We start from the raw sequence: 26,810 nt of genomic DNA, 5'->3' as shown, positions 1-26,810 counted from the left end.
ATCCGTCAAACTGGATGGTCCGGGTCCATTCTACCATGGCCTTTTAAAGCGGATACGGATCTGGAAAATGGAACTTATCTTTTGCTGGACTTTTTTGACAAGAAAAGATAAATTATATAGTTAACAGAATAGTACAGAAGTTTGATTTACTCAAAAAAAAAAACCATATTAATTTAACCTCATCTGTTTTTGGATATTTTGACATAGTTTCTTCCATGGGGCATATAATCGGGTCTGGACACCCGATTGAGTATTTGGGTCAGTATGAACTCCACAATTCTTCAAATAAATATCCTAAAAAGGTAAAGATGAATCCAACATTAAGTTGACCCCTTCAAACATAACGGTAGATTTATATATACATTTTTTTGTACCTTAATTTGACAATCAAGTCAAGTTCACATGTATTTTTCTCTTCTATGGCGTGTGAATTTTTGACCAGTCTTACAACTTAAGGTAAATTGCAATGGCTACCCTTGAGTTTTTGGATAAATGGTGATAGCACTTGCGAATTTTTTTAAAATTACTTTTGGCAAGCTGACATTCTATAGTAGCTATGCTCAAATTTAAATGGACATAAGTAGAGCTCTAGAAAAACCCATGAAAGTTATGTAATTAAGCTATAACTCAAGGAAATTAAGTTAAATTAATATAGTACCTTACAAACTTGAATATGTCAGCAGCTTCAAAAGAATAATATACAAATACAATGAGGAGAGGATGTATGTATACATTGCAATGGTCCCACTTTTGCTAGTTGCTTTCCTCAAATATAAGACTTTCAGTTTGCACTTCATGGCTGGGTGAAAGAAACAGAAGAAGGGAGAAGATGGCCATCCCTAGGCAAGCCATGGAAATAGATTCTGGAGAAAAGCGTCTCAATGAGCTTGGATACAAGCAAGAGCTCAAGAGAGAAATGGTACTCCTAGCTTGCTTATTAACAGCTTCTTATTTTTTTTTTTAATTTCTGGAATTTTTTTAAAAATGAAGTTATATTTTAAGGTGATCAATTGATGACAGTTAATTGTTTTCATGAATTCCTGATGCCTGTTTTTATGGGTTTTTTTTTTTTGGGTTTAAATTTGACAGAGCCTTTTCAAGACAATGGCAATAACATTCTCTTGCATGGCAGTTTTCACTGGTACACCCTTGTATGGTCAAAGTTTGCTATATGCTGGTCCTGCTCCCTTGTTATGGGGATGGGTGGTTGTCTCCTTCTTCACCTGGTTTGTTGGACTTGCTATGTCTGAAATTTGCTCTTCTTTTCCGGTACGATTCTTCTTCTCCTCCTTCTTCTTTCTTCTTTCTTCTCCTTCCCCTAGTTCTTGACACCAAATAAAAAATAATAAAATATAAACTTTTTATGACATCCCAAATTTTTCATTAGCTGCGGGCTGTTTCAAAATCAGTACAATTTTCAAGACTTGAAAAGTGAAAATTTAGTGTCACCGCAAAACTATACATACGTGTGTACGTGTGTAAATGTTACTTGCACTCCCATTTTTGTTAATCACACTCCTATTATCATTATAATTATATAGTTAACATTATATATAGTTTTTATTTAGTTAATCACACATATGTATGTATGTATGTATGTATGTATGTATGTATATATGCACTCTATAATTGTTAAGTTACAAAGACAATTTTCTAAGAGATTCGATGATTTGACATAAATTAAGATAGTTATAATGTGATAGAAGAAAGCAATTAGTAATATACTACTTATTTACAAAAAGAAAATATTATTAGTAAATACAAGTAATTTTGAAGCAAAAGTAATAGTTATCTCCATATGCTGTTCTTCTAACTCTGTAGAAGTAGTAATCTTTTATTGTTTTAGTTCTCATCTCATCCAACAATATAACATACTATTCTTCTCTGTTCCCTTTTTTTTTTTCCCCCAATTGGAAATTCCATTCCGTAGACCACTGGCTCCCTCTACTTCTGGGCTGCACATTTGGCTGGACCACGCTGGGGGCCATTTGCATCATGGTGCTGTGCTTGGCTCGAGACTATTGGTCTTGTTTCTGGCATAGGTGCTCAGGTGCTACTCCATTCTTTAGATACAATGTTGCTGGACAAAATTAAATAAATTGGACGTTTTCTTTGAGCAAATAAATTGGACATTTGTTTTCTGAAAAGGGATAATCAACAAATTATTGTTGCAAATTAACTCTGACATTTGAATGTTAGTCTTCATTCCACCGTGTACGGATCAATATGTAATGTTCTTGCGTCCTAATTTGTTAGTATTGAGCTGTAATCTGATCAAACCATTATTGGTTAGTTGTAATCTTGTCAAGAAAAGAAGAAATGGTCAATTGCTAATAAACCAAATTACGTACTAAATCTATGTATTCGTGCACGAATTTTGTTCATGGGCAGGCATATTCTGGAGCACAAGCATTGCAAATAATCATTCTTTTGTCCAGTGGAACGAACAAGGGTGGAGGATACTTTGCTCCTAAAAGTGTATTCCTGGGCATATATGTATTCTTCATCCTCGTATGGGCAGTAATCAATTCCTTTGCTCTCAAAGTAATTGCCTACCTCAACATAATCTCTATTTGGTGGCAGGTACAAGATTCTTGTCTAACAATAAAGCTATTAGTATTACTCTTGTTATTATTATACTCAAGAACTGTAGCCCTCCAGAATTTATCCAACATTATGGCATATTGTAAGGATTGTCACAATGATTTATTGACTTCAAGAATCCACATTACAGCTTAAAAATGAAAAATTTTCAAGTACTAATTACTTACCTATTAGTCAAAATTAAATCAATCCGTCCGGTTTTTTTTTTTTTTTTTTTGCCGGTAACGATAATATTTGTATAACTTAATCCATCTTATTCTATAAGGAGGATGTGTAACGGACTAATAGGTATACAGACCTGGCTAGATCAAAAGGGTGCTCTGACACCACCTTTAAATTTTTTTTCATTGCAGGTGAGATTTGAACCCCTGACCTACAGCCCAAAGAGGGACTCAAATCCCTTTTTGGTGGCCATTGAGCGAAAGCTCAGTGGTTCAGTCTGGTTTAATTATATGATGCAATGTAATTGATCATCCCAAATTTATCTCACTTCATTTGCATTCATAAGCTAAAAAGTTCAAGAACGTAAAGCGCAACTACATTAATTACTTGTGAGAAATAGAACCACACTAGCTTATAATAGATGAGCAAACCACCAAAAGTGCTCGAAACCGTGGAGACAGAAAGTGAAATTAACCACGGATTTCCGTAAAAGAAGTGAAAATAACAAGATTTTAATGGTTCACAAAGAAAAAGAAAATTGAATACTTAAGAATTTGTCACAATTAGCTAGTGAGTGCTTATGCTTCTTGTAATATGCAGGTGATTGGTGGTTTAGTGGTGATTATAATGCTTCCTCTAGTGGCACAGACAAGACAACCAGCATCTTATGTGTTTTCTCATTTTGAGTTGTCATCTGATTCAACTGGAATAGGTAGTGCGCCCTATGCAGTTATAATGGCTGTGCTCCTGAGCCATTATTGTTTATATGGCTATGATGCTGCTGCTCACTTGACTGAAGAAACAAAAGAAGCTGATCGAACTGGACCTTTTGCCATTCTTTCTTGCATTGGTATCATTACAGTTTTTGGTTGGGCATATAATGTTGCTCTTACCTTCAGCATCCAGGTACTCAAATGGAAGCTGAAAATGATCAGAATTTGCTTTTATTAAATCTTCATAAATTTGGTGATATGTGAGACTGAAATTCTCAATCTCTATCTCTATTTCTATATTTTCTTTTCAGGATTTTTCTTACCTATATGATCCAAATAATGAGACTGCTGGAGCACTAGTACCAGCCCAGATAATTTATGATGCATTCCATGGAAGATATCACAATGTTACTGGTGCAATAGTGTTTCTCTGGATTATATGGGGTTCCTTCTTCTTCTGTGGCCTGTCAGTTACAACTAGTGCTGCAAGAGTTGTCAGTATCTTCCATCTATTCTCCTAATTGCACTCAATCTTTTACCATGGCTTGCCTGCATGTTCATGTAAATGCACACAGCAATTCAAAACAATCTACTCATAATGTTTAGGCTAAACTCACGCACCTGATTTTCTAAGAATAAGTCAGAACCATTTTCAATCCTCGAGTCTACGTCTAGGTTGTAGTAAAAGACATAAACCATAGCAAAGATATGCAAAAACTGCACATTCAGGCAAACATCTAAAACTGATGGTGTAAATGAAAACTGTCATCAATCCTCGTAATAAGGATACAGATGTTTCCCTAACACCAAAGGCTCTTTTTGATACCAGTTTGACATACATTTGCACGTCATTTCCAATATCTTGATGTACAGTTTCTTCTTTGGCCCTAGATATATGCGCTTTCAAGGGATGAAGGAATTCCGTTTTCACGAGTTTGGGTAAAACTCCACCCGCAGCATAAGGTTCCAGTAAATGCAGTGTGGCTTTCTGCAGCCATAGCTATCCTTCTTGGACTCCCCATCCTCAAGCTTAACGTCATCTTCAGCGCTATAATTTCCATTAGCACGGTTGGCTGGGTGGGTAGTTATGCTGTCCCCATCTTCGCAAGATTGGTAATGGCTGAGGAGAAATTCAAACCAGGACCCTTCTATATGGGCAGAGCAGGAAAGGTGGTGTTCTTGGTAGCCTTCTTGTGGATATGCTACACCTGCTCAATCTTCCTATTGCCAACTCTCTATCCCATTACATGGAGTACTTTCAACTATGCTCCCGTTGCTCTCTTTGTAGCCTTGACATTGATAATGCTGTGGTGGGCTTTGGACGCCAGGAAATGGTTCAAGGGACCTGTAAGAAACATTGACAAGCAGAATGGAGATGTTTAGAGTTTACATTATTATGTTATTTTTTGAATTCTTGTCATTGGCAAAAGGCAGTAGAGTAAAGTTCAAGTAAATTTTTTTACCTCCTGAAAGATATATTGTTATTCATGAAAGGAATCTAATGCATAGAAAAAAGAGATGACTTAATGTTAATTTCATTGCAAAAGGTAATGTAGTCAAGCCCCCAAAGTTCCACACTTCGTTCAGTAAAGGTTCTGTTCACCTTAATGCTGGATAACATTTTATCACTTAGGATTAGAATATTGTCAGATAATAACAGTGGACGGCAAAGGAAGAATTTTAAGCCTCAGGAGAGAATATAAACGGGAAAATCACCCCCATATCCCAGGTGCTCCACGTTTTAGTGTAGCAGTCATAACATAGCCACAGACACCTTTATAAACCACAACGGAGCAGATAGTTATTTAACCATAACAGAGGCTGCCATGTAGCTCAATCCAACTCTCAAACAGGAAGCAGCTCTGAGGGCTTTTTGTTCTTTTCCGAAAGGAAGCAAACCAAAGTGGAGGTAAAGAGATTCACATAGTTCAGGCAATTAGATGCTGACAAACCATTTGACACATGACAAAAAACATCATTAAAGTAACCACTGCCTTTGCAAACGACCATTCCATCATATTTTAGTCTACAAAACTTGCACAACCCACCAAACATCCCAGCTTTAAAGATATCCATTTTTCATTACTTAAGTGAAATTATAAGATGGTTATACGTCGCCCATAAAGAAAAGCTATTTCAACAGAAAGAAAGCAATTGATTATCTGATGCGGTTCAATCCTAAATGTGACACCAATCAGATTTCGGTCATCCCAGGCATCAGTCTGAGAAGATGAAAAACAAAACCAATGCCTTTCTGGAATCATTTATCCACTTCTCAAATTGAAGTAACAATTGGAGACACAAGAAGTTGAAACCAAGATCCAAACAAAGCAAGAGGAAGCATACAGAGAGAGTGAAAAAAATACCAGCAACAATATTGTTTACCTATACAAGTTGTATAGCATTTATAAACAAATATGAAAAAGAAGGCAATTTAAATAAGGAAATGAGGGAAAATTAACCTGTCAAATCAGTAAGATTGACATCTTTTAATTTATACATATAATTCTTCGGACTCCATTGGAGATGACCAGTAATGTATGAGTGACTCTACAGTTAACCTTCTTGTAGCACTAAGCATCGAAATGAAGAATCGACAACCATCAATTTTGTACTCTTCAAGTGGATTTCTGTGCCCAAAACTCCGGACATTCACCTGCAAGCAAGGCAACTAATAAGAACATTGTCTAAAGGAAACAAAAAAAAATGTCAAATCAACAGGAAAGTAGCTTACCGCTGAACTGAGCCTATTCATGTTTACAAGATGATCCCTCCAGAAACAATCTAAAGTTTTAACAAGAACTGCCCTCTGTAAACCAGGAAATAAGTACCATTGATTTCAAAGGAGCAATAACAAAGATCAAAAGTCATTGCAAAATATTAACAGTCGGAAGAGTTCATAAAAATCACTTTTCTTTATTCAGATTGTGGTACAGAATCATGAATGGAGCAGCATAGCCTAATTTTCTCTTTAAAAGTCCATGAGTTCACGAATGGATATTGCATATCACAATGAATTGGGTCAGATCAAGATTTTAGCTCCTCAGGACTCAAAAATTTCGACAACTTCCTCTAATCCATATTATCGATTTTCAGTCATGAATTAACTAAGCCAGGACACATTCTAATTGGTTGATTTTGGGAACAAGATTTCTCATAGAAAACAGGCTTTCAATTTTGTTTGCAATGTGTAAAATAATGAGATTACCTCTATTTCCTTTATGTACATAGCATCATAACCAGATTCTTGAATGACTTTCAAGTATGAAGCAATCATGAAATCTCCAAGGTACTTGCGAAGAAGATTTGCAGTCGCCCGATACTTCCCATCTCTGGACATTATACATACATAATAGTAGTAATGATTACGTTCCATCCAAAAATTGAAGTCTTAAAAACTTAAATACAAAGAGGCATTAAGATTTACGGTGTTGAATCATCAGTGCATATAGCAAGCCAACGTCTCAATGAAGAGCTCTTTGCACGGATTCCCCTAAAAGAATTAGGAGGTTTGGGCAGATTTGGAAGGTGAAAGTCATTGATATTCACAGAATTCAATTCATGAAGTTGAGAGAGTGATTTCCCAAAACTTTCTTCCGTAATCCCTGCAAAACAGTCTACAATGTTCCCAAGCAAATGGAGAATCAGTTCATGAGTAACTGGCACCATATCTAATTCGACAAATAATTTGAAAATTATGAAAGTACCATTCAATAACTCCTCTGCTATGTCATTATACTCCTTTAAAAGCTTACCCAAAGACCAGCAGCTTGGGTGCTACAAAATTCACAAGCAAAGAGGAGATGCATAAACAAATAAATAGACAAATTGACTCATAACATTATCAATTATAAAGAAAATAGTGGATCTCAGATATTTTACTACCTTAAGAGGATTAACATTTTTAAAGACAATTTCATCCACCACTGCTTGCATGTATCTGGTAGACACATTGTCATTAGAAAAGAAACACAGCAGACAACCAGTTGATCAACATCAGACAAACCAAATTTAAAAAAGCAAGTGACCTTGTAATGGAAAACTAACATTCCAACCTAAATCAGGAACCAATTATAACTCAAATCTACAGAACGCATGCAGCTAACCATTTCCGAAGGTCCAAACCCAAATTTAATCTTTAACTTCAAATCCTGAATATCTTAGAAACTGCAGCATTCATACATTTAACTGAATCTCTGTCCGGTCACTCATGCTTAGCTACTACAGAGAAATTAGTAAAGGATTGTTTCTCATCAATGTAAAAAAATAATAAAAACAAGAAAAATAAAAAAGCGAAAAGTGAAAAATATAAGACATACTCTTCTGTAGTTCAAGTCCATAGAGCAGATCTTAGGTTACAGGCTTTCAAGTGCCAAGATACAGTGTTTTCTTATCAATTTCATTTTCCTAGATTTGTCTCTACGATCACTTCTGGATGGACTTTGCTTGTGTTCATTTGCGTATCCAATTTCATAGCACCAATCCAGAAACTTCAGCTTAAAAGCATACATTGACCAGCAAAAGTGTGAAGCAAACCCAACCTGATAGACTTAAATCATGATGGCCTCCATCATTCCATCATGACTGACTGACATTGTCTATGTAGTCAACTGGGAATTCAAATGAGCAAAACCAAAATCAATAAACCAATAGCAAAAATGGCCTCCATTGGAAACATCTAGTTTTAGGCATCTCTGTTGCTGCAATATCCTATTGGAGCTCTAACTTACAATATTGGGATCTATAAGCAAAAACCTAGATCATGATATGAAATTTTAGTGTGATATATAACAGGACAAACTGCATTCTATAAGCTAACATGATTAATTATTCGACAATGATATCATTCCAAAGCCCCTTTTTTAAATTAACTTAAAACCATTGCCTGTCCAGCGTAGAGAAAATTATTAGCTGCAAATTAGAAAAGACACCACTACCACCCTTGCTATTCTTGAAAACTCTTGGCTTTAAAACAGTTTGCCCCTATCATTAGCTTAGTGGTCCCTGCTTCTGATGTTTTAGTCATCCTTCACTGGCTCCATTGATTATCTGTACTGCAATGAAAAATCAAAAAGTTTGTAGACTCTTTTACAGCCACGTAACCTATAATAATTATGCCCACCGAGATTTCTTTTTTATATAATTTTCTTCTTTTAGCATCAGAACGAGCCCTGGCAAGAACGTAAATGTGGAAAGCACTAAGATAAGTTCCATAAAGCTTATGATAGTGAGGCACAAACTGGAAAATGTGCTGTGAGGTACTTTCTGAATTGCCTGTCAAGATTGATTGCCGAAGATCATAGACGTGCTTCCTTTGCACCTGTCAAAAAGATAATGCCATTCTTGATTAATTGTTTGTAGATCATTCAACTCTAATTCTCAGAAAATTTGCTTTCTGGGAAAGTTGGAATATGTCACTTATTGCAACCATGCATTTATGGAAAAAATAAGCTTAAAACACTTAAGTTGAAAGCGGTACCAAAACATCACTATTAAGCTCAGATGCTTACCTCTAAAACTTCATCAAACTCTACAAGGCTCTTTCTTATGCCAAAAAAAAACTTCTCAGCATTAATTTGTAGTGCCAAAAGCTGGAGACAATGATTAAACTTCAGATGAGACAGAAAACAATCTATAATATTTATTTAATGTTCTTATATCTACAGAAAAGACAGAAAGCTGGAAAAATTCTATTATTTGTATGCATATTCATGTGGATATATATGTGTGTGTGTGTGTGTGTGTCTATTGATGTGTATACGCATACACAGAAAAGCACAGATAAATGGGCAAGAATAAAGTATACCTGCTTAACAACTGTGTCACCTTCAATAGGGATATCCTCATCATTTGTAATCCTAGAGATAAGTCTCACTGCCCATTCTGTGTCAAAGTTGAACTTCTTAAACATTTCATCCTGCAAGCTGTAGTATGAAGTGACACCTTAGACTGAGGTACTTCAAACAACTGGAGAGTTGATACAAGCAAGCTGTGCAGTCAAATACTTTTTATCTCAGACCCAACTAGGTGGGTTGTAGTAAAATTTTTTAAAACAATCTGGAAATCTTCAAATTTTAAATCTAGAATCCTTAAGAAGGTAAGTTGGCCCAATGAACACATACAGCCCCATGAACCTTTGAGGTCATATTTACGATCTCACCCACAACCCACTAGCCAATTATAGCAACATCAATAAAAGACAGAAACTAAACTGGTATTCATCTCTCCCGGTAAAAGCTCAAATCAGCCGAAACTGGTTTTCTTGCAGTATGCAATAATTGCATATGGGTAAGACAATTAAACAGTCGTAAAAAGTGCAAGACCAATTTGCCTTTCCATTTTGGGCATGGGAAGCAGGATGAGAGAGCCACACACACACACATAAAGCAAGGATTTTAAACTCTCAACTTTTTCATCGCATAGTAACACGAGAGTTAGCTTCAGTGTCATCCGATACATTTTGGAGATCCTTTGTATCAATTAGTTACTAAATGATCGTTCCATTATATCACAAAAGCTAATACATGTCACAACTCACTATGCTTGGTTCACTTGACTAACTGGTTTTTGGTTTGTGCTTCTTAAGTTTCACAGAAAAGTTTTGATGGTTATTTTAAGAAGACCAAGAGATATTGATGGTGATCTTGATTAACAACCTTCCAAAAGAAAATAGCAAGGGTGATCCCAACCAAGAAGGAAGTCTCTGAAATTTCAGAAAAGTAAAGGAGAGATCCATCTTACAATAGAATGGATAGTGGTCAGAGGTCAGTGATATTCACTCTCAATATTCGCACCTGATTTAATAGCCTCAATGTTTCTTAACCACGTATCCTAGACATGGTCATATACACAGCATGAGCTATTAAATGCTGAACTTTAGATCTTGAATGAGGAACTACGCAGCTTCATTCTACCATCCTAAATATATCTGAAAAAGGTCATATAAATTCCAAATGCTTGAAATTATATTCTAGCACATTTATAGTTTCATCCCACTTCAATTTTGTTGAAATCCTGTTTTAATATACAAGAAAGCAAACTAAAGGAAAGCAAAAGTCACTTTCCAGTCCATGTTTGCTTAATAATATAAAATATCAGAGAAACTGGGAAGCTAGTGATAGTCAGTGGTAGTTATTCAAATTGTTGTGTCTAAGTAACTATTTTCCTTCAAAATCCTGCAGATGTTGTGGAGCTGTTAAACAAACTGATCTGTTTGTGAGCTTGGTTCGACCCCACTCGTTCATTAAACTAAACAAGTTGAGCTTGAACATTAAATTAGGCTCATATAATACATGAACTGAGCTCAGCTTGGCTCGCAAACAGCTCGTTTATACTTTGTTGGAGCTAGTATGTCTAATATTCCTTGGTGATTATGTACATTTGGGCACCTTCTTGTACTCGGTGAAATTTTGCTTATTTAGTAGGTCAACTAAATTGGTTAAATTTGGTGGATTGCAGGTTTGTATAGTATTTTCAAGCTCATTTGAGCTTTTCCGAGCTCGAGCTTGGTTCGTTTGTGTTAAAAGAGTCAAGCTCAAACTCGGGATTTTCTTTAGAGTCAAGCTCAAGTTCGAGCTCAAACACAATTTTAGGCTCATTAAATAACTGAGTCGAGCTCAAACACAATTTTAGGCTAATTTTAGCTCAAAAGCCAAATACTTGGCTCAGCTCATTTATAGCTCCAAAATCTAGCAGGACACAAGAAGCAGAAAAATGCAAGAAAAGTTTCTATAACCTTCCTGCTAACCAAACACGCAAAAAAACAACGAACTTTCCTTCAATTTCCCACATTTTGCCTTGCAACCAAAAACTTTGTAGACATTTCTGCCTTAACACTTCATGCACTGTCCCTTCTTTGTGGAGTTTTCTGTCTTCTTTGTGCCTTAATTCTTGTATACATGTCATTTGTGCATCAAATTTCTTCTTTGTTTTCATCAAGCAATAGCTATAATCAGTGCAAGCATGAGAGTAACAATTCAGTATTACCTAACCATGAACCGTGTTGATCCTGGATCCCCTTGTCTGCCTGCTCTACCACGAAGCTGTAGGAAAGAAATCACCTTAGCTAAAGTTTTAAGCACCTAACAGAGGAGAAAAGTACTCCTAGACGAATTTATGCAAAGGAAAATCAAACAATCAATGCCGTGATGATTTATTAGACATGTAATTATCAAATCCAACGAAGAAAGAGGGGCATATAGTTCATCAGTACAGCAATTCCTAAATTGTCATGCACGAGCAAATCTTGACATCAAGGGCTGCATCTCAAAGTTTTAGCATCACTTTGCAAGTTCCATAGGAATAAATACCAACGAAAGGTCTAGAAACAGCAGTATAAATTCTGAAGCCCCTCTTATGACTCATACAGAACCAACATAAAAAAAACAATTAGTTGAGAGTCTTCTTCCAAAGGAAGGACTAAAGATGAATGAACCAGTTATTTGTTCTCTACTTATTCAGCAAACAAGGCTTCTTACGAAACCAGAAAAAAGACCATGAACAGATTCAAAAACAAAGAAAGTAGTTGCATTAGCTTTTCGAGCAAAGCACCCAAGCTATTGAGAGAAGGCAAACCATCAATGCAACATAAAAAGTGTACTAATGGAATTTGCTGGAACTAATTTTAAATTAATCTTGCTGTAAGAAAATTCAAAATTCAAGAAAACAAAAAGCCAACTGTTATAAAGGGCAATATGGCATGGGCAATATGCCTAAATGTGCAAGTTGAATATAGTGAGTCTTCTGTACAAAACTTAAGAATATATGCATGAATTAGATAATAATTTTTATTACTGGTAACTAATTAAGCACTTTGTATTCTTCTTAAAACTCCAGTCGAATTAGCATTCTTACCTGATTATCGATTCTTCTTGATTCGTGTAAAGATGTCCCAATGACATGTAAGCCCCCAAGCCTTTTGACTTCTAGTCCTTCACTCAAACAATGAATTTCACAATCTCGAAGAACCGATTGATAAGTAAGAGCTATCAATGGGCCAAGAGGATACATCTCTGATTGTTCATCAACAAGCCTTTGGAGCTCTCTTGAGTCCAAACACTGACTTAACTCAATAGAATCAGAAATCATTGACTTTGCTTCCTGATAAGTGCATCTACCCTGACTTTTGCCAACATATTTAGCTGTGCACTCATCCAGAACAAACAAAACTTTATGAATTACAAATGTATAAAACAAAGACAACAGACAACTGTTTCTGAACTATGCAGACTAAGATGGAACAGCAGTTAAAGATCTTAGAAAGAGGAAACCAACCCATCAGAGCTGTCTTAGCCAGCAAAGCAAGTGATGATGGTCCAATTTTCATTTTTGACAAGACCTACAGGAACAATAAGAGAATCTAATACATCAGCCTCTTGGCCTTGCCTACCCACCTTCCAGCTGACTCATCCAAACCTCCTAGTGGATGAAGCCTCATCCACAAGGTTATTCTCAAATACCAGTTTCTAGCAGAACTAAGAAAGTTGCTTTTCTTTGTTAAGTAAAAGTAAACAACTTGCCTTTTCTGAGCTTGGCTCTCCATATACTTCAACATCAGGAGCATCTTTTGTCAGGAAAGAAAGCAAGCTATCTTCAAGTACTTCTTTTGCAAGCATCTTTAAAAAGTCCAAGAAATCCTCCCATCATAAGAATGAAACAGAATAGAAGAGTTCTCAAAACCAATAAATCTTTTTCACAATTCACCATCCAAGGAAACAAAAAGCAATGAGTTCACCACCAACCCTTCCTTCATGCACCAACTATATCAAATAATCTTATGACCCCTAATCCCCAGCTTGTCTTTGATTTGCTAAGAAGAAGCATAAACTATCTAAAGATACCTGCCTTTGGGTTTCCTCCCAGGATTATGTCAGTTCCCCTACCAGCCATATTTGTAGATATGGTTATTGCATATTTTCTCCCAGCCTGGGCCACAATTTGAGCTTCCCTAGCAGCATACTGCAAAGTGATAGAACATGAAGTCAAATCCTATTAAAAACTAAAGATTAACGAATAGGCAAATCCTATTAGAAAAAGGAAATCAAAGCCATAATAGAGCTGAATAACTTGAAAGAAAATCCAGCGAGTCACTAACTAATACACCTTTGGTCGTGCATTGAGAACATTGTGTGGAATTTTCCTTGCCTTCAGCAAAGAAGAAAGATATTCAGAATTCTCAACACTGTAATACAAAAGCATAAGCATATAAGATCACAGATGTTGGCCTTCAAAAGATTCACTATAAAAAATTTGGATGATGCATGGAGAATTTGTTAAGAACTAAAAATTGGAAGTAAACCAGCATCTCACTTGAGAATATCAAAGAACAATACGTATCATGGCTACACAAAGATCCAAAAGAATGCATGAAGTTGGTGAGAGGATAGGGCATAACATACCCATAAATTATTACTTAAACAGGATCGTGCTCCATATACTGGCTTCCTACATTCTACTTTTAACAACACCGTTTTCTAATGACCAAAAGAAATGTTCATAAGAACTGCATCCAAATCAAAGCATTGGGCATGGTATAACAAAAAAGAACAATATAAGAACTGTCAAATGCTAAATGTAAAGGTCAGAGGAAACAACGAAGCATTCCTTAAGGTCAATAAAAATGGTTTAGACACATTAGTCACCAACTTCAAATGAATAACATAAAAAATCAATAAGATTCATTAAAAATGAAGAACAACACATCCTGCAAAACTAATTTTTCACAACAACGGCTGAAAGATAATGTCAGTCATCTTTTAAGTCTAACCAAACTTTAAATCTGACACCTTAGAAAGCAAACAATTTAAAAATGTCACTTGATGGTATAAATATAGAAACATCACTTGCTACATATGACTGTGAAAGCAAACATACTTTTAAGTCATGATGCTCATAGCCAGTTTAAATCTCTTACTACCTACAATCTTCAAGTTCATTAAGTAGCTTCCATTATTATTATTCCTTCCCCACCGTCCTACATAACCAGTGATGGTGGGAAGCAGGTACTCCAATCTTAAGGGGAAGTACAAGATATTAATAAGAGAAAATAAACAGGGAGGGTAGACCTTGTAATCACTTCTGATATCAAGATAAACTGACTACTAAATATCAAAATCCAACTCTAAGTGTTAGGGCCATGACATGCACAATTTTGTGTAATTTATGCTACAAGAGGTAGCCATTGATGTTGCATGAAGGCAATGGTTAGGAGACACAGAAAAGCAACACAGAAGACTGATCTGTTGACAAATGAGGCATGGGTTTACAAATATTTATAATCTATGAGTTAAACTGTAGTAAAAGATGAAAGAGGCACGGATGAGAGTTAGACATAGGGGGCAGAAAGAGAGTCAAGTGTAGCACTTGCTGTAGACTTAGTGTATTTGTACCAATTTTGACATACATAGATGAGCATTCAAGTACAAACTCATGTTCAATCAAACTAATAATTAAGCTAAACACGACGGTTGTGCTAGATTAATTTACTAATAGAACAAGCTTGAATGATAACTGTTCATGAAAGCCCCGGAAAGTTTACAGCATAAATGTTTCATAACAAATTTGTCTGTCTGTTCTGATATGATATGAAAAGGAAATATGGTGTCAACCCACGTCAGATGTTCTCTGTATAGATTTCTAGAGCAGAGAAGACCAGAAATTGTTTGAATTTGAGGTTAATCTGTCTGCCAATGCGCTGAAGAACGCCAGAAGTTTCTTTGAAAAAAATCTACTTTTAGTTCTTTTACTCAGGCCCAATTAGGCTTTCACAGGACGAAACCATGTGTGAATAAAATAGTTACAAAAGAAGCCTACCAGAAAAGCAGGAAATTGCAGGGAGGGAATTAATTAAAAGATGATCGAGCGAATAGACATGAAAAGAATACTGCTGTAAAAGTACCTAGTAGTCCCAACTAAAACAGGACGACCCAGTCCAAACATGTACTCAACTTCTTCACGAACATATTCCCATTTTCCTCGTGCAGTCTGAAACCATGTATATCTCAAGCAATAATCAAGACAAATAGACAGACTACTTCTTTTACTGAAGGAACAACTTACTTAACAAAAATCAATTTAAAAACAGTTGGTATCTTACAGCAAAAGCTTGAATTGGTAAATCTAGTCGAATATTTGGCAGATTCGTTGGCACCTCAATAACTGGCATTTGAAACATTTTCAAAAATTCTTTCTCCTGCAACAAATGAGAGGAAATTTTACATGGTATCACAAAAGCAACTGAACACTACAAATGAAACCCCAATTCCTTCTACCTCAGTTTTTGCTGTCCCAGTCATCCCTGAGAGCTTTGGATACAACTTAAATAGTGACTGATATGTGATTTGTGCTACAACCACTGAATCAGCCTATCAAACATTCAACATCAACAGTAGGATAAGTTACACGTATGTGATCATAAGCCTAATAAGCAAGCAACATTTAGACATCAAGTTACCTGTATCTGGACGCCTTCTTTAGCTTCTACAGCCTGATGAATCCCCTCAGACCATCGTCTTTTCTCTTCTACTCTTCCTGTCAACTGCAGACAAAAAAGCAATGATTGCTTCTATCAGAAATGAATTTAAAAAAAAAAGTTTTAAAAAAAATCTTTTATGCATCAACATTTTTTTCAAACATATTCTGAAAACTCACACTTCTTCATGGATGATACATTTTATAACTACCAGATAAAAAGTCATTTTGGATGTTATGATGTGTTTTAACTAACATCATTGTGAATGAAGTTCAAATGGGTTTTATTTTAAAAATAATAATAATAATTTTGAGAACAGTTCTACATGAATATAACCTGAAATTTCCTTCAGTTAATACGAGCTAGAATTAACATGGTCTAAGTGTAATTCTTGTAAAACATCATTGATGGTCAAAAAATTAAGCACTCAGGAATAGATTTTGGCTTAAGCTTTAGCTAGCTTCAAATCTTTTCTTACCCTAATCACGATACTACTTCAGTTTGGTAGCACAGCCCAACACAGATCAAAGCTATTGCTTCCAGTATTGGGTTGCTTCTAAACCTATCAGCTAAATCTCCAACTTCCTCCCACCAACCATATTAGCCTGATTGTCATGAGATGTTAACTATTGCATAGAAACTCAGAAAGGGGAGGGGGTGGGAAAAACCTTTCTTATTTGAAACTTCAAGACTGGAAAATTAGGTTACAGTTTTTCCCTAAAATTAAGGTAAAAAAGTAATGCAAAAAAGCACAATGCTTTCCTAATACGAATTTATAACTGATAATAATTGACCATGACACATTATATTTACCAAAATGTAATGTAAAACAATTGATAGGACTGCATCTCATTATCAAGATGGGCAACTTGAACAACAAATTGAGAAAAATCCTTACAAAAGAACTCATTATCAAAATGGAGCATCCTGTAATTTTCTGGCAAACACTTAGTTATGACACATTTCATCCAGCCTTTCTAGGCAAGATATCTTGTCAAGAAGAATAATACAAGACATGTTTTCTTGTGCACAAAAAAAGGATACATCTATATGAGGTTCAAGCAATCTTAACCTATTGGACAATCCCAGTATCTCAAGTCATGTCCTAGATTCAACTATCTTCTTTCTTATTTTCAGTACAATCAATTACAAATTAGTTTGTACGCATCACTAAAACTTACTCCATGCATAAACTGCAGAAATCTTGAATGAGTAAATCACTAACAGGAACAGCCATTAAAACTATGGATTAACTTTTTATGCATTGACAGTGTAGTGATTTTTTTTACACTAGCAACTTTGGATGTATGCCACATGTGCATGATTTGAATTTCAAATTTGAATTCATATTATGTGGCATGATCTAAACCTGCTAGTGTTAAAAAAAAAATATTATACAATGACAGTGTATAAAAAGGTTATTCAAACATTATTCCTCAACTTCCTGGATTATGCTCCAGTAACACCTTATTAAGAAGAATCCTCCAACAGCAGTCTATATTATTAGCCATTCTCTACTAACAGAAAGGGGAAGAAGGGAACAAAATTAAAATATATACTAGTACGCTAATAACTGAAACTACAGAGGAGTGACAAATTACAACAAAAAAAAAAAAGAGAAAAGGCAGACGCTAATAATACCTCATTTATTATAAGAGCCTTCCCATCCCTAACAATGTATTGAACATCTCGCTTGTAGAACTCTTTGGCTTTCAAAGCATTCATCACAAATCTGAACATTTCATAGCCATATAATGTCAAGATACCTACCCAAGAAGTTATGCATTATGTCAAGAGGTGAAGGAATTAAAGCAACCAAAGAAGCATTGCTAGACATAAGATAATATGATAACCTACCGAAGGAGTTATGCATTATGTCAAGAGGTGAAGGAATGAAAGCAACCAAAGGGGCATTGCTAGCCAAAAGAAAATGTGATAGGAATTTCCGGATTAACACAATTAAGTTCGTATTGAATTCTTTAATGGGCAAAAGCAGCTTTCCTTCTCTCAAATTCTACCACACCATTGAACTTGGATTTTGACTATCATAATTTTTCTGACAGTCTATTTTTGAACTGACTCCGCAGCTGAACCACAAAGAAGCTTAAATTATAATTAGCCATTCTTAAGATTAACCCCAAAAAAAGAGTTTACAAACAAATTAAGCTTATGAAAATAAAGATGAAATCTAGTTTCCAAAACAAAAATTTTTCAAAGTTAATGCTGGTTTCCAATCAACTTACTCCAAATTTCTCACATTTATAGTTTCATTATTGCAAACAAGTAAATTCCAGGAAGAAAGCAAGTACATGCAGCCTAATTTATTCTAGTGATCCAGTGATGAGAACAATGATTTCGAAGACAATTGTTTCCTTTATGCTTTAAAAAAACCAATCATAATCAGCACTATAATTTCTGAATTCAAAAGAAAAAAGAATCTAGAATGCTCGTAACTACATTACTAAAACAACAGGCAACAACATAACCAAAATCTAACGTTAACTAACTGCAAGAATCTTCAGTCAAAACTTAGAAGAGAATATTCTTCATAAGCAGAAATGTGAAAAAAAAAATTATATTAAGAAAAGTGTGGACAAAAGGAACACTTTTCAACTCTGTTCTCATCCCAACATGAATCTCAAATCTAAGGATCAACTTATTTGATTTAATAATCTCTAGGGAACAGTCAAGAACCACTGAACAAGATACGAGGTGCTCTCGTCAAGACACAGTCCGGGATTGTGACAATGATTAGTCTGGGACACTTGGTTAGTGCCAGACACACCAAGGAGTTACAACAGATTTTGCCGTTCATTAACTGATGTTAAGAAGCTCAAAACTGCAATTATGGAATTGCAGCACCCAGGATGAGATATTATCTCACTGGCAAAGAATTGTGAGAGATAATTGGTGGCAGTAACACCACACCACCAAGTGACAACAATATGCTCCCAAGGAATGGAACAGAAAATGTGGAAAGGCCACATATGCACTGACAGTTGCAATAGAAGATGAGCAACTGCAAAGGATAAACTGAGTGACATCACCAAGGAACATGGGATCCTAGTAGCCACTTTTTCATAGTGATACCTCACTGAAAGTCAACATTTTCTAAAGTAAAAACTTTATGTAAAGGAATATAAAATTAGATACTGAAAATGAAATTAATGAGACAAAAATGAGAAGAATTATCATCCTCGGCTTAAGACTGGAATTCAAGGATCTTGTTGCAGCAACCCGTGGATGGCCTAAACAACCAACAACAGCACAGCTGGAGAATTTGTTACCATTGAAGAGACTTTGGATGATAAGTTGTCCAAAGTCACCATAAAAGATGAAATTTTCAAACATAAATGTAAAGAATTTAGAGTGGACACGAGTTACATGAAAGAAGAAGATTCTAGCAGCACAAGAGAAAACAGGCACTGAAGGGGTCTGCTGGGATTCACCAAATGCTCTAGATAATTCCAAGGATTCATTTAGATTCATCTCAATTTGTTCAGAAAAGTCCACAAGTTGGCATTAAAAGCAACAAGAATTGCCACTTCAAGCTGTGGCGCAAATGAGAGAGTGATGTAGCATTATCAATGCCACAGTCATAGCTGATTGGGTCCTCCATAAATAGCATTTTGGGAAGGTGAAGCCTCCAAACCATTCAAGAGTTAGAGCTCAAAAGTCAAGTCTTTGGGCGTGTGATTCGTAAGCGTCAAACAAGTGTTATATTAGTTGTATGTAGTAGTCTTTTATAATACAAGTTGTACCGTCAATTGCTATTATTTGTTAGTTGGACCTTCCACTTGAGAAAACCAACATCACCTGGCCCAAGGATCATTCTCATCCCATAAATCATTTGTTTCAAGAGCCATCTCAGCTAGCACAATTCCTTCTTCAGTCAGTTCCACAGAATTATCCTTAAGCTCCACGTTATAATGCTGTCAACACAAGAAAATCTTATTCTATCATATAACAGCAAGATCTTAGCGACCCAAAAGAAAACTCTTGGCCTAGCACAAGAAAAAAGGCTAGAAAACTCAACTTACAAGGCCACGTATGAGGAGCTCAGCCACTTTGGCAGCAACTGGATATCGAGCAGCATCCTTATTTGCCTGAAATGCAGAATCACAAAGATTCTATCAACAGATAACTCAACTACCAAAATACCCCAGAAAAAACAATGAAGCAGAGGATTTGGAATGGCACATTCTAATCAAGCAACAAAACAATATCAAAATTACCTCACCACTTATCAACAAAGGATTTCTCCCCTCATCAATGAGCACGGAATCAACTTCATCAACTATTGCAAAATGGAAGGGCTTTGGCCTAAATTGGAGAGAATAAATTCAAATTACCCAATAGAACAGCCAGAAACATCACAGAGTGAAGGTAATCAAGTTTACCATCTCATCACAAGCTGGTCACTGCTACTGGCTAGATTGTCTCGAAGATAATCAAAACCAAGTTCCTGGCAAATGAGTCAAGTGTACAAATAGATGGGGATAGTGGGAATGAAAACTTTTAAAGAAACATGGAAAGAAATGCATTGCTTCAGTCAGCTACATCAATTAACCACTGAAAGTAGCCCAATAAGCAACCATGGCAGCACTAAAGACAATAAGACACAGGGAGGGAAGTATAAAGAATTAGAAGTAATTACTGAATTGTTGGTGTACGTTATGTCGCAGCCATAGTTTGATCTCCTTTCCTCAGCTGTCATCCGTCTCTAAGACATGAAGTGAAAAAGGAAAGAGGCCATAATTTGAAATTAGTTCATATTCAATGATTGCCAAATAAAACAAGTTAAAAATGTTTCTTTTTTCATTTCAGCAACAGCATTAAAACTTGGAAGTTACATGTTTTAGACTAACAAAGGAGCTTGATTATTGAAGCTAGACATCATTCCAAAAATATCTGCTTTTAAAACGAGCAAGTGAAACTAGCCATGATGGAATTGACAACCCAGATTCTTTTCAGAAAATTAAGAGAGAACGCATTGGCAACAATCATGTACTAAAGTATCAGCAATTAATAAAAGCAAAATAAAGGTTGCCCATAAAAATACCCTAGTCAGAATGGTAAAGGATGCAGAGACTTTTTAGATTCAGGAGAATGAGACAGAAATTTGGAAATTACAAAAGAACAGGGGAAAACAAAAAGTGACGAGGAGAAACATGGAGAAGTTGCAGTGAAGTAGAGGAAAAGGTAACCATGACATTGATCAAATAATGCTACTATTTTTGGCTTCCAAAACATCAATTCCAGGTAATTGAAGTCCTTCACTTGCTGAAACTTGCAGCATTACTTAGATTTATCTGCTCTCAAAATTTCTTCTTATATAGTTTCAGTAAGTTGTCTTTTTTTGTTCTCCATGTCAAGAATATGCCAGATGCATGTCCAGGCTGTCCTGGAGGCAATCAGTTTTGCAGGCTAAAAAGAAGCAACATCCAAACAGATCTTATGTGTCATGGACGAGTCCTATCCATGTGCATATCTCCAAATCCAACATACCAATAAGCCACCATCAAAAACGTGTCTACACTTAATAGGCTGTTTCAAGTTCAAAAGGATAATGAATTTCTAGGGATCCATTTTGCACATTTCTACTTTATGCACATTTCAAGAACTACTGTATACATACTACAAAATCACCACCAACTATTACTTGACTCCTAAATGTTCAGATTTGCATGCATGTAGAGTTTGACAACAAACATTTTAAGATTTTAAGATCAACCTGCATTTAGAATATTCAAATTCAAATGTATTAACTCCAGCATACCCCTAGGTACAGCATATATAGTGTATATAATGCTTAAAACACATACACTTACTTCTAAAGCAATATGCAAATGTGAACGCTCTAAGTGTATTTTTTCCAAAAAAAAAAGAATGCATTAGAATGTTCATATGGACAAGCATGTGTAGATGAGATATGCATATATGCTTTAAGATCGATAGAACCATGCGAGCAACAACATAAACACGTATTTATTTGTTATCAAGAATGCTTCATCCATTTTGAAGCAGTAGCTAATGACAAACATTAGCCAAATGCTTGAAAATCAAAAAAAGTTGGAACACATTCAAGCAACCAACATCTCATCAAAAATATTTTTTGAGAACAAACCTGCATATCAAGACACTCTGACCATCCATTGAAGCATAGGAAAAAAAATTTTCAACATTGATGGTAAAGTACAAAATAAAAGACATATTCAAGTTCCGTGATATTTGAGTTTCACTTAATTAATTTCCAGAATAAAGAATTTTAGACTGACACTCAAACCTATTTAACTGTAGCTGTTTGCCATGAAAGGATGCACGATAAAAATAGAATATTTGCGCATTGATAACTTGTGATAAATAATTACTTGGATAAGACCAACAGAAAGACCCAAAAACCGATGAACGCGTCCCATCCACTCTGCATCTCGTTGAGCCAGGTAATCATTAACTGTTACCACTGCCAAAAGAGATAAAAGCAATGATGAAGGTGTTAAAAAAAAAATGCACTCGCACAAACAAAAATCAAGCTGTCAATGGTTCTTCTCATCTCCAAGCATGCACAAAATCTCTCAAAAAACATTTTATAACCTTGAAAATTTGCCTATCCATTATTTACTTAGAGTAACTACTGCTGGGAGAAAAAATACCATGAACACCCTCGCCTGTAAGGGCATTGAGATAGGCCGCTAATGTGGACACCAACGTCTTTCCTTCCCCAGTTTTCATCTCTGCAATAGACCCATCATGAAGCACTGCACCACCTATAATCTGCCATTTTAAGAGAAATAGTGATGATTACAGTTACACAGAATCGAAATAATTTATCTAGGACACATCACTATGCATAAAGTTACCACTCCAAGGTTAGACTAGTGAACGTTAATGAAGTACATCCTAGTGCAAGAAAAAACATTAAGGGGCAACAGGTATAGGAAGACCTGAACATCAAAATGCCGCATTCCAAGCTTCCTTTTTGCAGCTTCGCGAACAACAGCAAAAGCTTCTGTTAACCAAAACAAAATTTCCAGTAAAACAAATAAACTGCCAAACGAAGGTTTTCAAAAATTTCAAGACGTGAAGTTAAAAACTAGAAGTACGTCATTAAAGAGATACAGGATCATGTAATTACAAATTAGCTGAAAGATATTGAGATAAAATAAAGTAATATCTGAAAATATTTTATTCTCTTTTGTGTCCAGGAAAATTTGTGAAAAGGGTGCACTTAGTTGCTTGATGCATGAGATGATCGTAATTTTGTTGACTTTTACCCCAAATGTACACTTTTTTCTGTAGATATGCCCAAAACTTTGCCTCCTTTTGTCCAATAGACATCCAAGTACACCCTTTTCAAAAATTTTACTAGGATGTAAACACGAAAAGAATTAAACAAAACACAATAATGTTTCCAAATTAGACTTGAATTTCATTCGCTCCAGGGAAAGTTAGCAAATTGTGAATCTTTTTCAATTCAAAGAATTGAACTTTGTGGCGTAAAATTTAAAGCATCATAAAGTAAATTTAATTAACAACTATTCAACTTCATACAAGACATCTTAAACCAAAATTTTGAAAACCTGCTTGAATGTCAGCTAGCGTCTCTCCTTGCTCCAACCGCCGCCGAAACTCCACAGTCTTTGCACTCAGCTACGTAAATCAACAGATAATAAGAATAGTAATAACCACTGTAATTAAACTCGAACACCAAACAGATACTGCAAATGAAAATGACAATAAATCCTGAATTTGATTACAGTAAAAATGAAACCAACCATTTCATCAGAAAGCGCTTGAATTTGAGGCTCGAGGGAGTTTACTGAATCGACAAGGCGGTAATAGTCACCCACTACCCAATAATTCAAGCTGGTTAAGTCACACCATTTCTTTTTAATCTTCCCAATATTTTCCTGTCAATTTTAAAATAAAAAAGCATGTCAATCAACAGGATTCTCAAACTTTCGAGAAGTTTTGATCAGTTCTTTCATACCTTGAAAGAAGCATAGATAACAGGAGAAGGAAAGGCATTGGAACGGCCAAGTCTCAAACGAGAAGGAGAATATATAAGGAGGTGAGGGAAAGCAAGGGGTTTTGAGCAGAAGAGTGTTCTAATTTTGGAGCCGCCGCCGCCGCTGCGGTGGTGGTGGAGCTGAATTAGTGGGATAAGAGTGCCGGAGGAGGAGGCTGTTGTGGGCATTTTCTGTGGTGGGGGTTTTTGGTTCGGAGGTTTTAGAATGCTAGTATTTATCACTGAGTTTGAATTTGGAGCTCACGAGCATTAACGCAGCGTTTGGATTGAAGAAAAGGGGAGGAAAGGATATCACACAACAAGAGGGAATTCTTGCCCAAAGTGCTTTTTTTTTTTTAAAAGTTCTGAAACCAAAAATGCAAATATCAATTTACATAACCTATGAAAATTACTAGAAACTATATAATTTTTTGGATTAATTTTTATACATTGATAATATAGTAATTTTTTTACATTAGTAGTCTTTAATGTATATCACGTGTACATAATTTGAATTTCAAATTTAAATTTATATTATGTAACATATTATTTAAGCTCGCTTATATAAAAAAATATTTATACTAACTGTGTATAAAAAAAGTTATTCTAATTTCTAGGTCCCGTATTTTGGGACCTGTGCTACTAATCTTTAATTAAGTCGCTAACCATTTAGATAAAGCAATAATCACATGAAAATAATCAAGAATGCTAATTCAGGTACAACAAAGCGACAAGTTTACTTGGCCAGATGATTCATTATCTAATCAATGGAAACATGTACATTATATTACATGTAAATTTTTCAATCAAGCGGTATGCTTTGCTATAATCTTGGTTTGGTTTTGCAACCACAATTGTTGCTCATGCAGGAAATTTTGCTGATTCATTGAAGCATTTAACATTTGATCGCTGGAAAAAACTGTTGCAAAAGGATCATTCTCCAACTCTGGAACCATTGCTGTACCAGTTGGATCCTGAGCTGAAAAGGTTGGTCGAAGAGATGCTTTAAATGTAGGAACTGCGGGTTCGGCTGCTTGAAATGTCGGTGCAAATGAATATGCTTCGGTAGCTGGAAATTCCAATTGGAACTGATCAGCAGCTGCTGCAGCAGTGGTGGTGATGGAGTCTGGAAATGGCATGCTAGGCAATGCCGGTGTATCCTCTAAAAAGGGATTGTAGTGTTGTTGTGATGATGATACTGGCATTGAAGATTGATTGTATAAACTATCCAGAGTCGATCCATCGAAGGCGTTGGTTATTGGTTGAGGGGCTTGTGGAGGAGAAACAACTAGTGCAACCTCCCAACCAGTTGCTGTGAAGTTAGGAGGGACATTTTGTTCTAATCTTTGTGTCTGCTGTTCTTGTTCTGGGAAGGCATTGAAGTTGTCGGTTGGAGTAGGCAACCCTTGTGTTGTTGCTATCACCTCAGTCAGAACAAGTTCCCAATCTTTGGCTGAGGCTGAAGAAGAAGATTGAATTGCCTTGTCATTTTGTTCTTTTTCCTGTTCTTGCTGGTCTTGAGATTGTTTCTCTTCGTCTGGCCAATCATCTAGAGATACAAGATCAGCCATGGAGCTCGAAACTGGTAAAGAGTGCGTTGAACCAGAATCACTTAATCTGAATGATCTTTCATGCTGTAATTGCTTGCTAAATTGATCAGAATAGTCCTCTAAATCGATTGAAATGGATGGTGGTGCTCCGGTTATTTCTGTCGCACTTATTAGATCCTCCAATGACGTGCATTGTGAACCAAATTCAGAGGTCCTCTCTGAATATCCATCCGTTGTAACTGAGAATTCTGACAGACCACCGTAACTATCTCCTCGGCTTGATCTCGCAACAGAATTTGGTAGTGCAGGAAGAAGCAAAAGCCTGTTTGGGGACTTGGAAGTTGCTGGAAAAGAGGATTGATCTTTCAAAAACTCCTGTAAAGTTTCGATTAGTTCCTCAGATATTGTCTGCACACTTGGATATTCTGAGGTTCTCCCCACACCCATGCTCTTACACAAGGAATAGAAAGCACTGAGCTCCTCAAACAGTTTTGAGGCCTTCACACAGGTTTGGAAGGCACTAACGCAATTCTGATAGTGCAAATGGAAGAAACTGTCTAAAAGCAGTGCAAGTCCATCAGAAATGTCTTTGTACAAATCAAAACTCTCTTGCACAACTGCATAAAGACTTATTTGCACCAATCGATTAGTCTTTGCAGCGCCTGTTGGCCGCGTAGCAATTGCTCGTTCAAGCAATCTTTGCCAGTATGAAATTCTGTCAAGCAACATTGCTGGTTTCATGTCACGAACCGGCTCATTAGCCCTGCTGTTTCTATGACCTGAAGCTTCCCTCACTCTATGAGTATATCGACGCTGAAGCTTCCCTGTTAGAAAACAATCTAATCTCTCGTCGAGATAGAGAGCAAAAGTCCTAACAAATGCTGTGAAATCCCAAGGGCTCGAGTTTGAGTCATCACGAAAACTAGTAAGGTTGAGGATCCTTGCCCCTCTTTTCATTGCATGAAGGACTTCTCTAGGGAAATAAGGATCGCCATCTTGAAATATTCTTAAAACAAGCATCAAAGATTTGAGGGCTACGATCCAATTTCGTGTCCGGCCTATACGTTTACCAATGGCTCGTGCACAGGCTGCAGCATAAGCTTTGTTGGAAGAAACGAGATAGAGAACTTCATTCACGTACCGCTCTTCTATTGGGACATCATCATGAGTGGTTGCTTTAAGCACTGCAACCTCAAGGTTTGAAGTAGTATTGCTGCCAACTTTAGCAAGGCTGATGCTGGTTTGATCTTTCACTGCACCAATTGCCTTCTTTAGCTTGCTTGACATTGTTGATTCCACAGCCA

General features: G+C 36.1%; 3 protein-coding genes across 3 annotated transcripts; 1 reads left to right on the top strand and 2 right to left on the bottom strand.

Moving 5' to 3' along the window:
- The first annotated feature begins 829 nt into the window (after window positions 1–829).
- On the top strand, window positions 830–5,035 carry LOC113748961 (amino-acid permease BAT1 homolog). Its single transcript, XM_027292572.1, has 7 exons — window positions 830–919; window positions 1,090–1,269; window positions 1,931–2,050; window positions 2,392–2,583; window positions 3,367–3,672; window positions 3,791–3,973; window positions 4,371–5,035. Exons 1-7 carry the CDS (start codon window positions 830–832, stop codon window positions 4,860–4,862), a joined length of 1,563 nt encoding a protein of 520 aa, XP_027148373.1. The 3' UTR covers window positions 4,863–5,035.
- Window positions 4,745–24,145, bottom strand: LOC113748959 (protein translocase subunit SECA2, chloroplastic). The gene is made up of 32 exons (XM_027292570.1): window positions 23,939–24,145; window positions 23,724–23,858; window positions 23,529–23,598; window positions 22,893–22,957; window positions 22,602–22,722; window positions 22,320–22,411; window positions 20,606–20,671; window positions 20,349–20,413; window positions 20,184–20,271; window positions 19,989–20,054; window positions 19,765–19,880; window positions 17,590–17,680; window positions 15,931–16,014; window positions 15,749–15,841; window positions 15,574–15,669; window positions 15,376–15,461; window positions 13,581–13,659; window positions 13,323–13,436; window positions 12,998–13,093; window positions 12,753–12,816; window positions 12,333–12,619; window positions 11,466–11,521; window positions 9,286–9,403; window positions 8,990–9,070; window positions 8,720–8,799; window positions 7,365–7,419; window positions 7,187–7,256; window positions 6,907–7,096; window positions 6,688–6,811; window positions 6,214–6,288; window positions 5,942–6,135; window positions 4,745–4,824 (listed from the first exon to the last, which is right to left on the bottom strand). The coding sequence occupies exons 1-31, from the start codon at window positions 24,143–24,145 to the stop codon at window positions 5,974–5,976; spliced, it is 3,192 nt and encodes a 1,063-aa protein (XP_027148371.1). The 3' UTR covers window positions 4,745–4,824; window positions 5,942–5,973.
- Window positions 24,146–24,762: 617 nt separating this feature from the next.
- On the bottom strand, window positions 24,763–26,793 carry LOC113750772 (clathrin coat assembly protein AP180). The gene has a single exon (XM_027294714.1). It carries the CDS (start codon window positions 26,791–26,793, stop codon window positions 24,763–24,765), a length of 2,031 nt encoding a protein of 676 aa, XP_027150515.1.
- Between the last annotated feature and the right edge of the window lie 17 nt (window positions 26,794–26,810).

Source organism: Coffea eugenioides, chromosome 10, assembly GCF_003713205.1.
Source record: "Coffea eugenioides isolate CCC68of chromosome 10, Ceug_1.0, whole genome shotgun sequence".
NCBI lineage: Eukaryota > Viridiplantae > Streptophyta > Magnoliopsida > Gentianales > Rubiaceae > Coffea > Coffea eugenioides.
This window is presented reverse-complemented; position numbering and strand designations above follow the sequence as displayed.

What these genes read in the sequence shown, in the direction of transcription:
- LOC113750772 (XM_027294714.1), bottom strand. Translation starts at nt 26,793, where the DNA reads ATGTCAAGCAAGCTAAAGAAGGCAATTGGTGCAGTGAAAGATCAAACC.
- LOC113748961 (XM_027292572.1), top strand. Translation starts at nt 830, where the DNA reads ATGGCCATCCCTAGGCAAGCCATGGAAATAGATTCTGGAGAAAAGCGT. An exon ending in AAGAGCTCAAGAGAGAAATG is followed by an intron (nt 920 to 1,089) that starts GTACTCCTAGCT and finishes TAAATTTGACAG; the next exon opens with AGCCTTTTCAAGACAATGGC. An exon ending in AAATTTGCTCTTCTTTTCCG is followed by an intron (nt 1,270 to 1,930) that starts GTACGATTCTTC and finishes TCCATTCCGTAG; the next exon opens with ACCACTGGCTCCCTCTACTT.
- LOC113748959 (XM_027292570.1), bottom strand. Translation starts at nt 24,145, where the DNA reads ATGCCCACAACAGCCTCCTCCTCCGGCACTCTTATCCCACTAATTCAG. An exon ending in CTGGGACAGCAAAAACTGAG is followed by an intron (nt 15,670 to 15,748) that starts GTAGAAGGAATT and finishes CATTTGTTGCAG; the next exon opens with GAGAAAGAATTTTTGAAAAT. An exon ending in AGCAGAGGAGTTATTGAATG is followed by an intron (nt 7,097 to 7,186) that starts GTACTTTCATAA and finishes GGAACATTGTAG; the next exon opens with ACTGTTTTGCAGGGATTACG.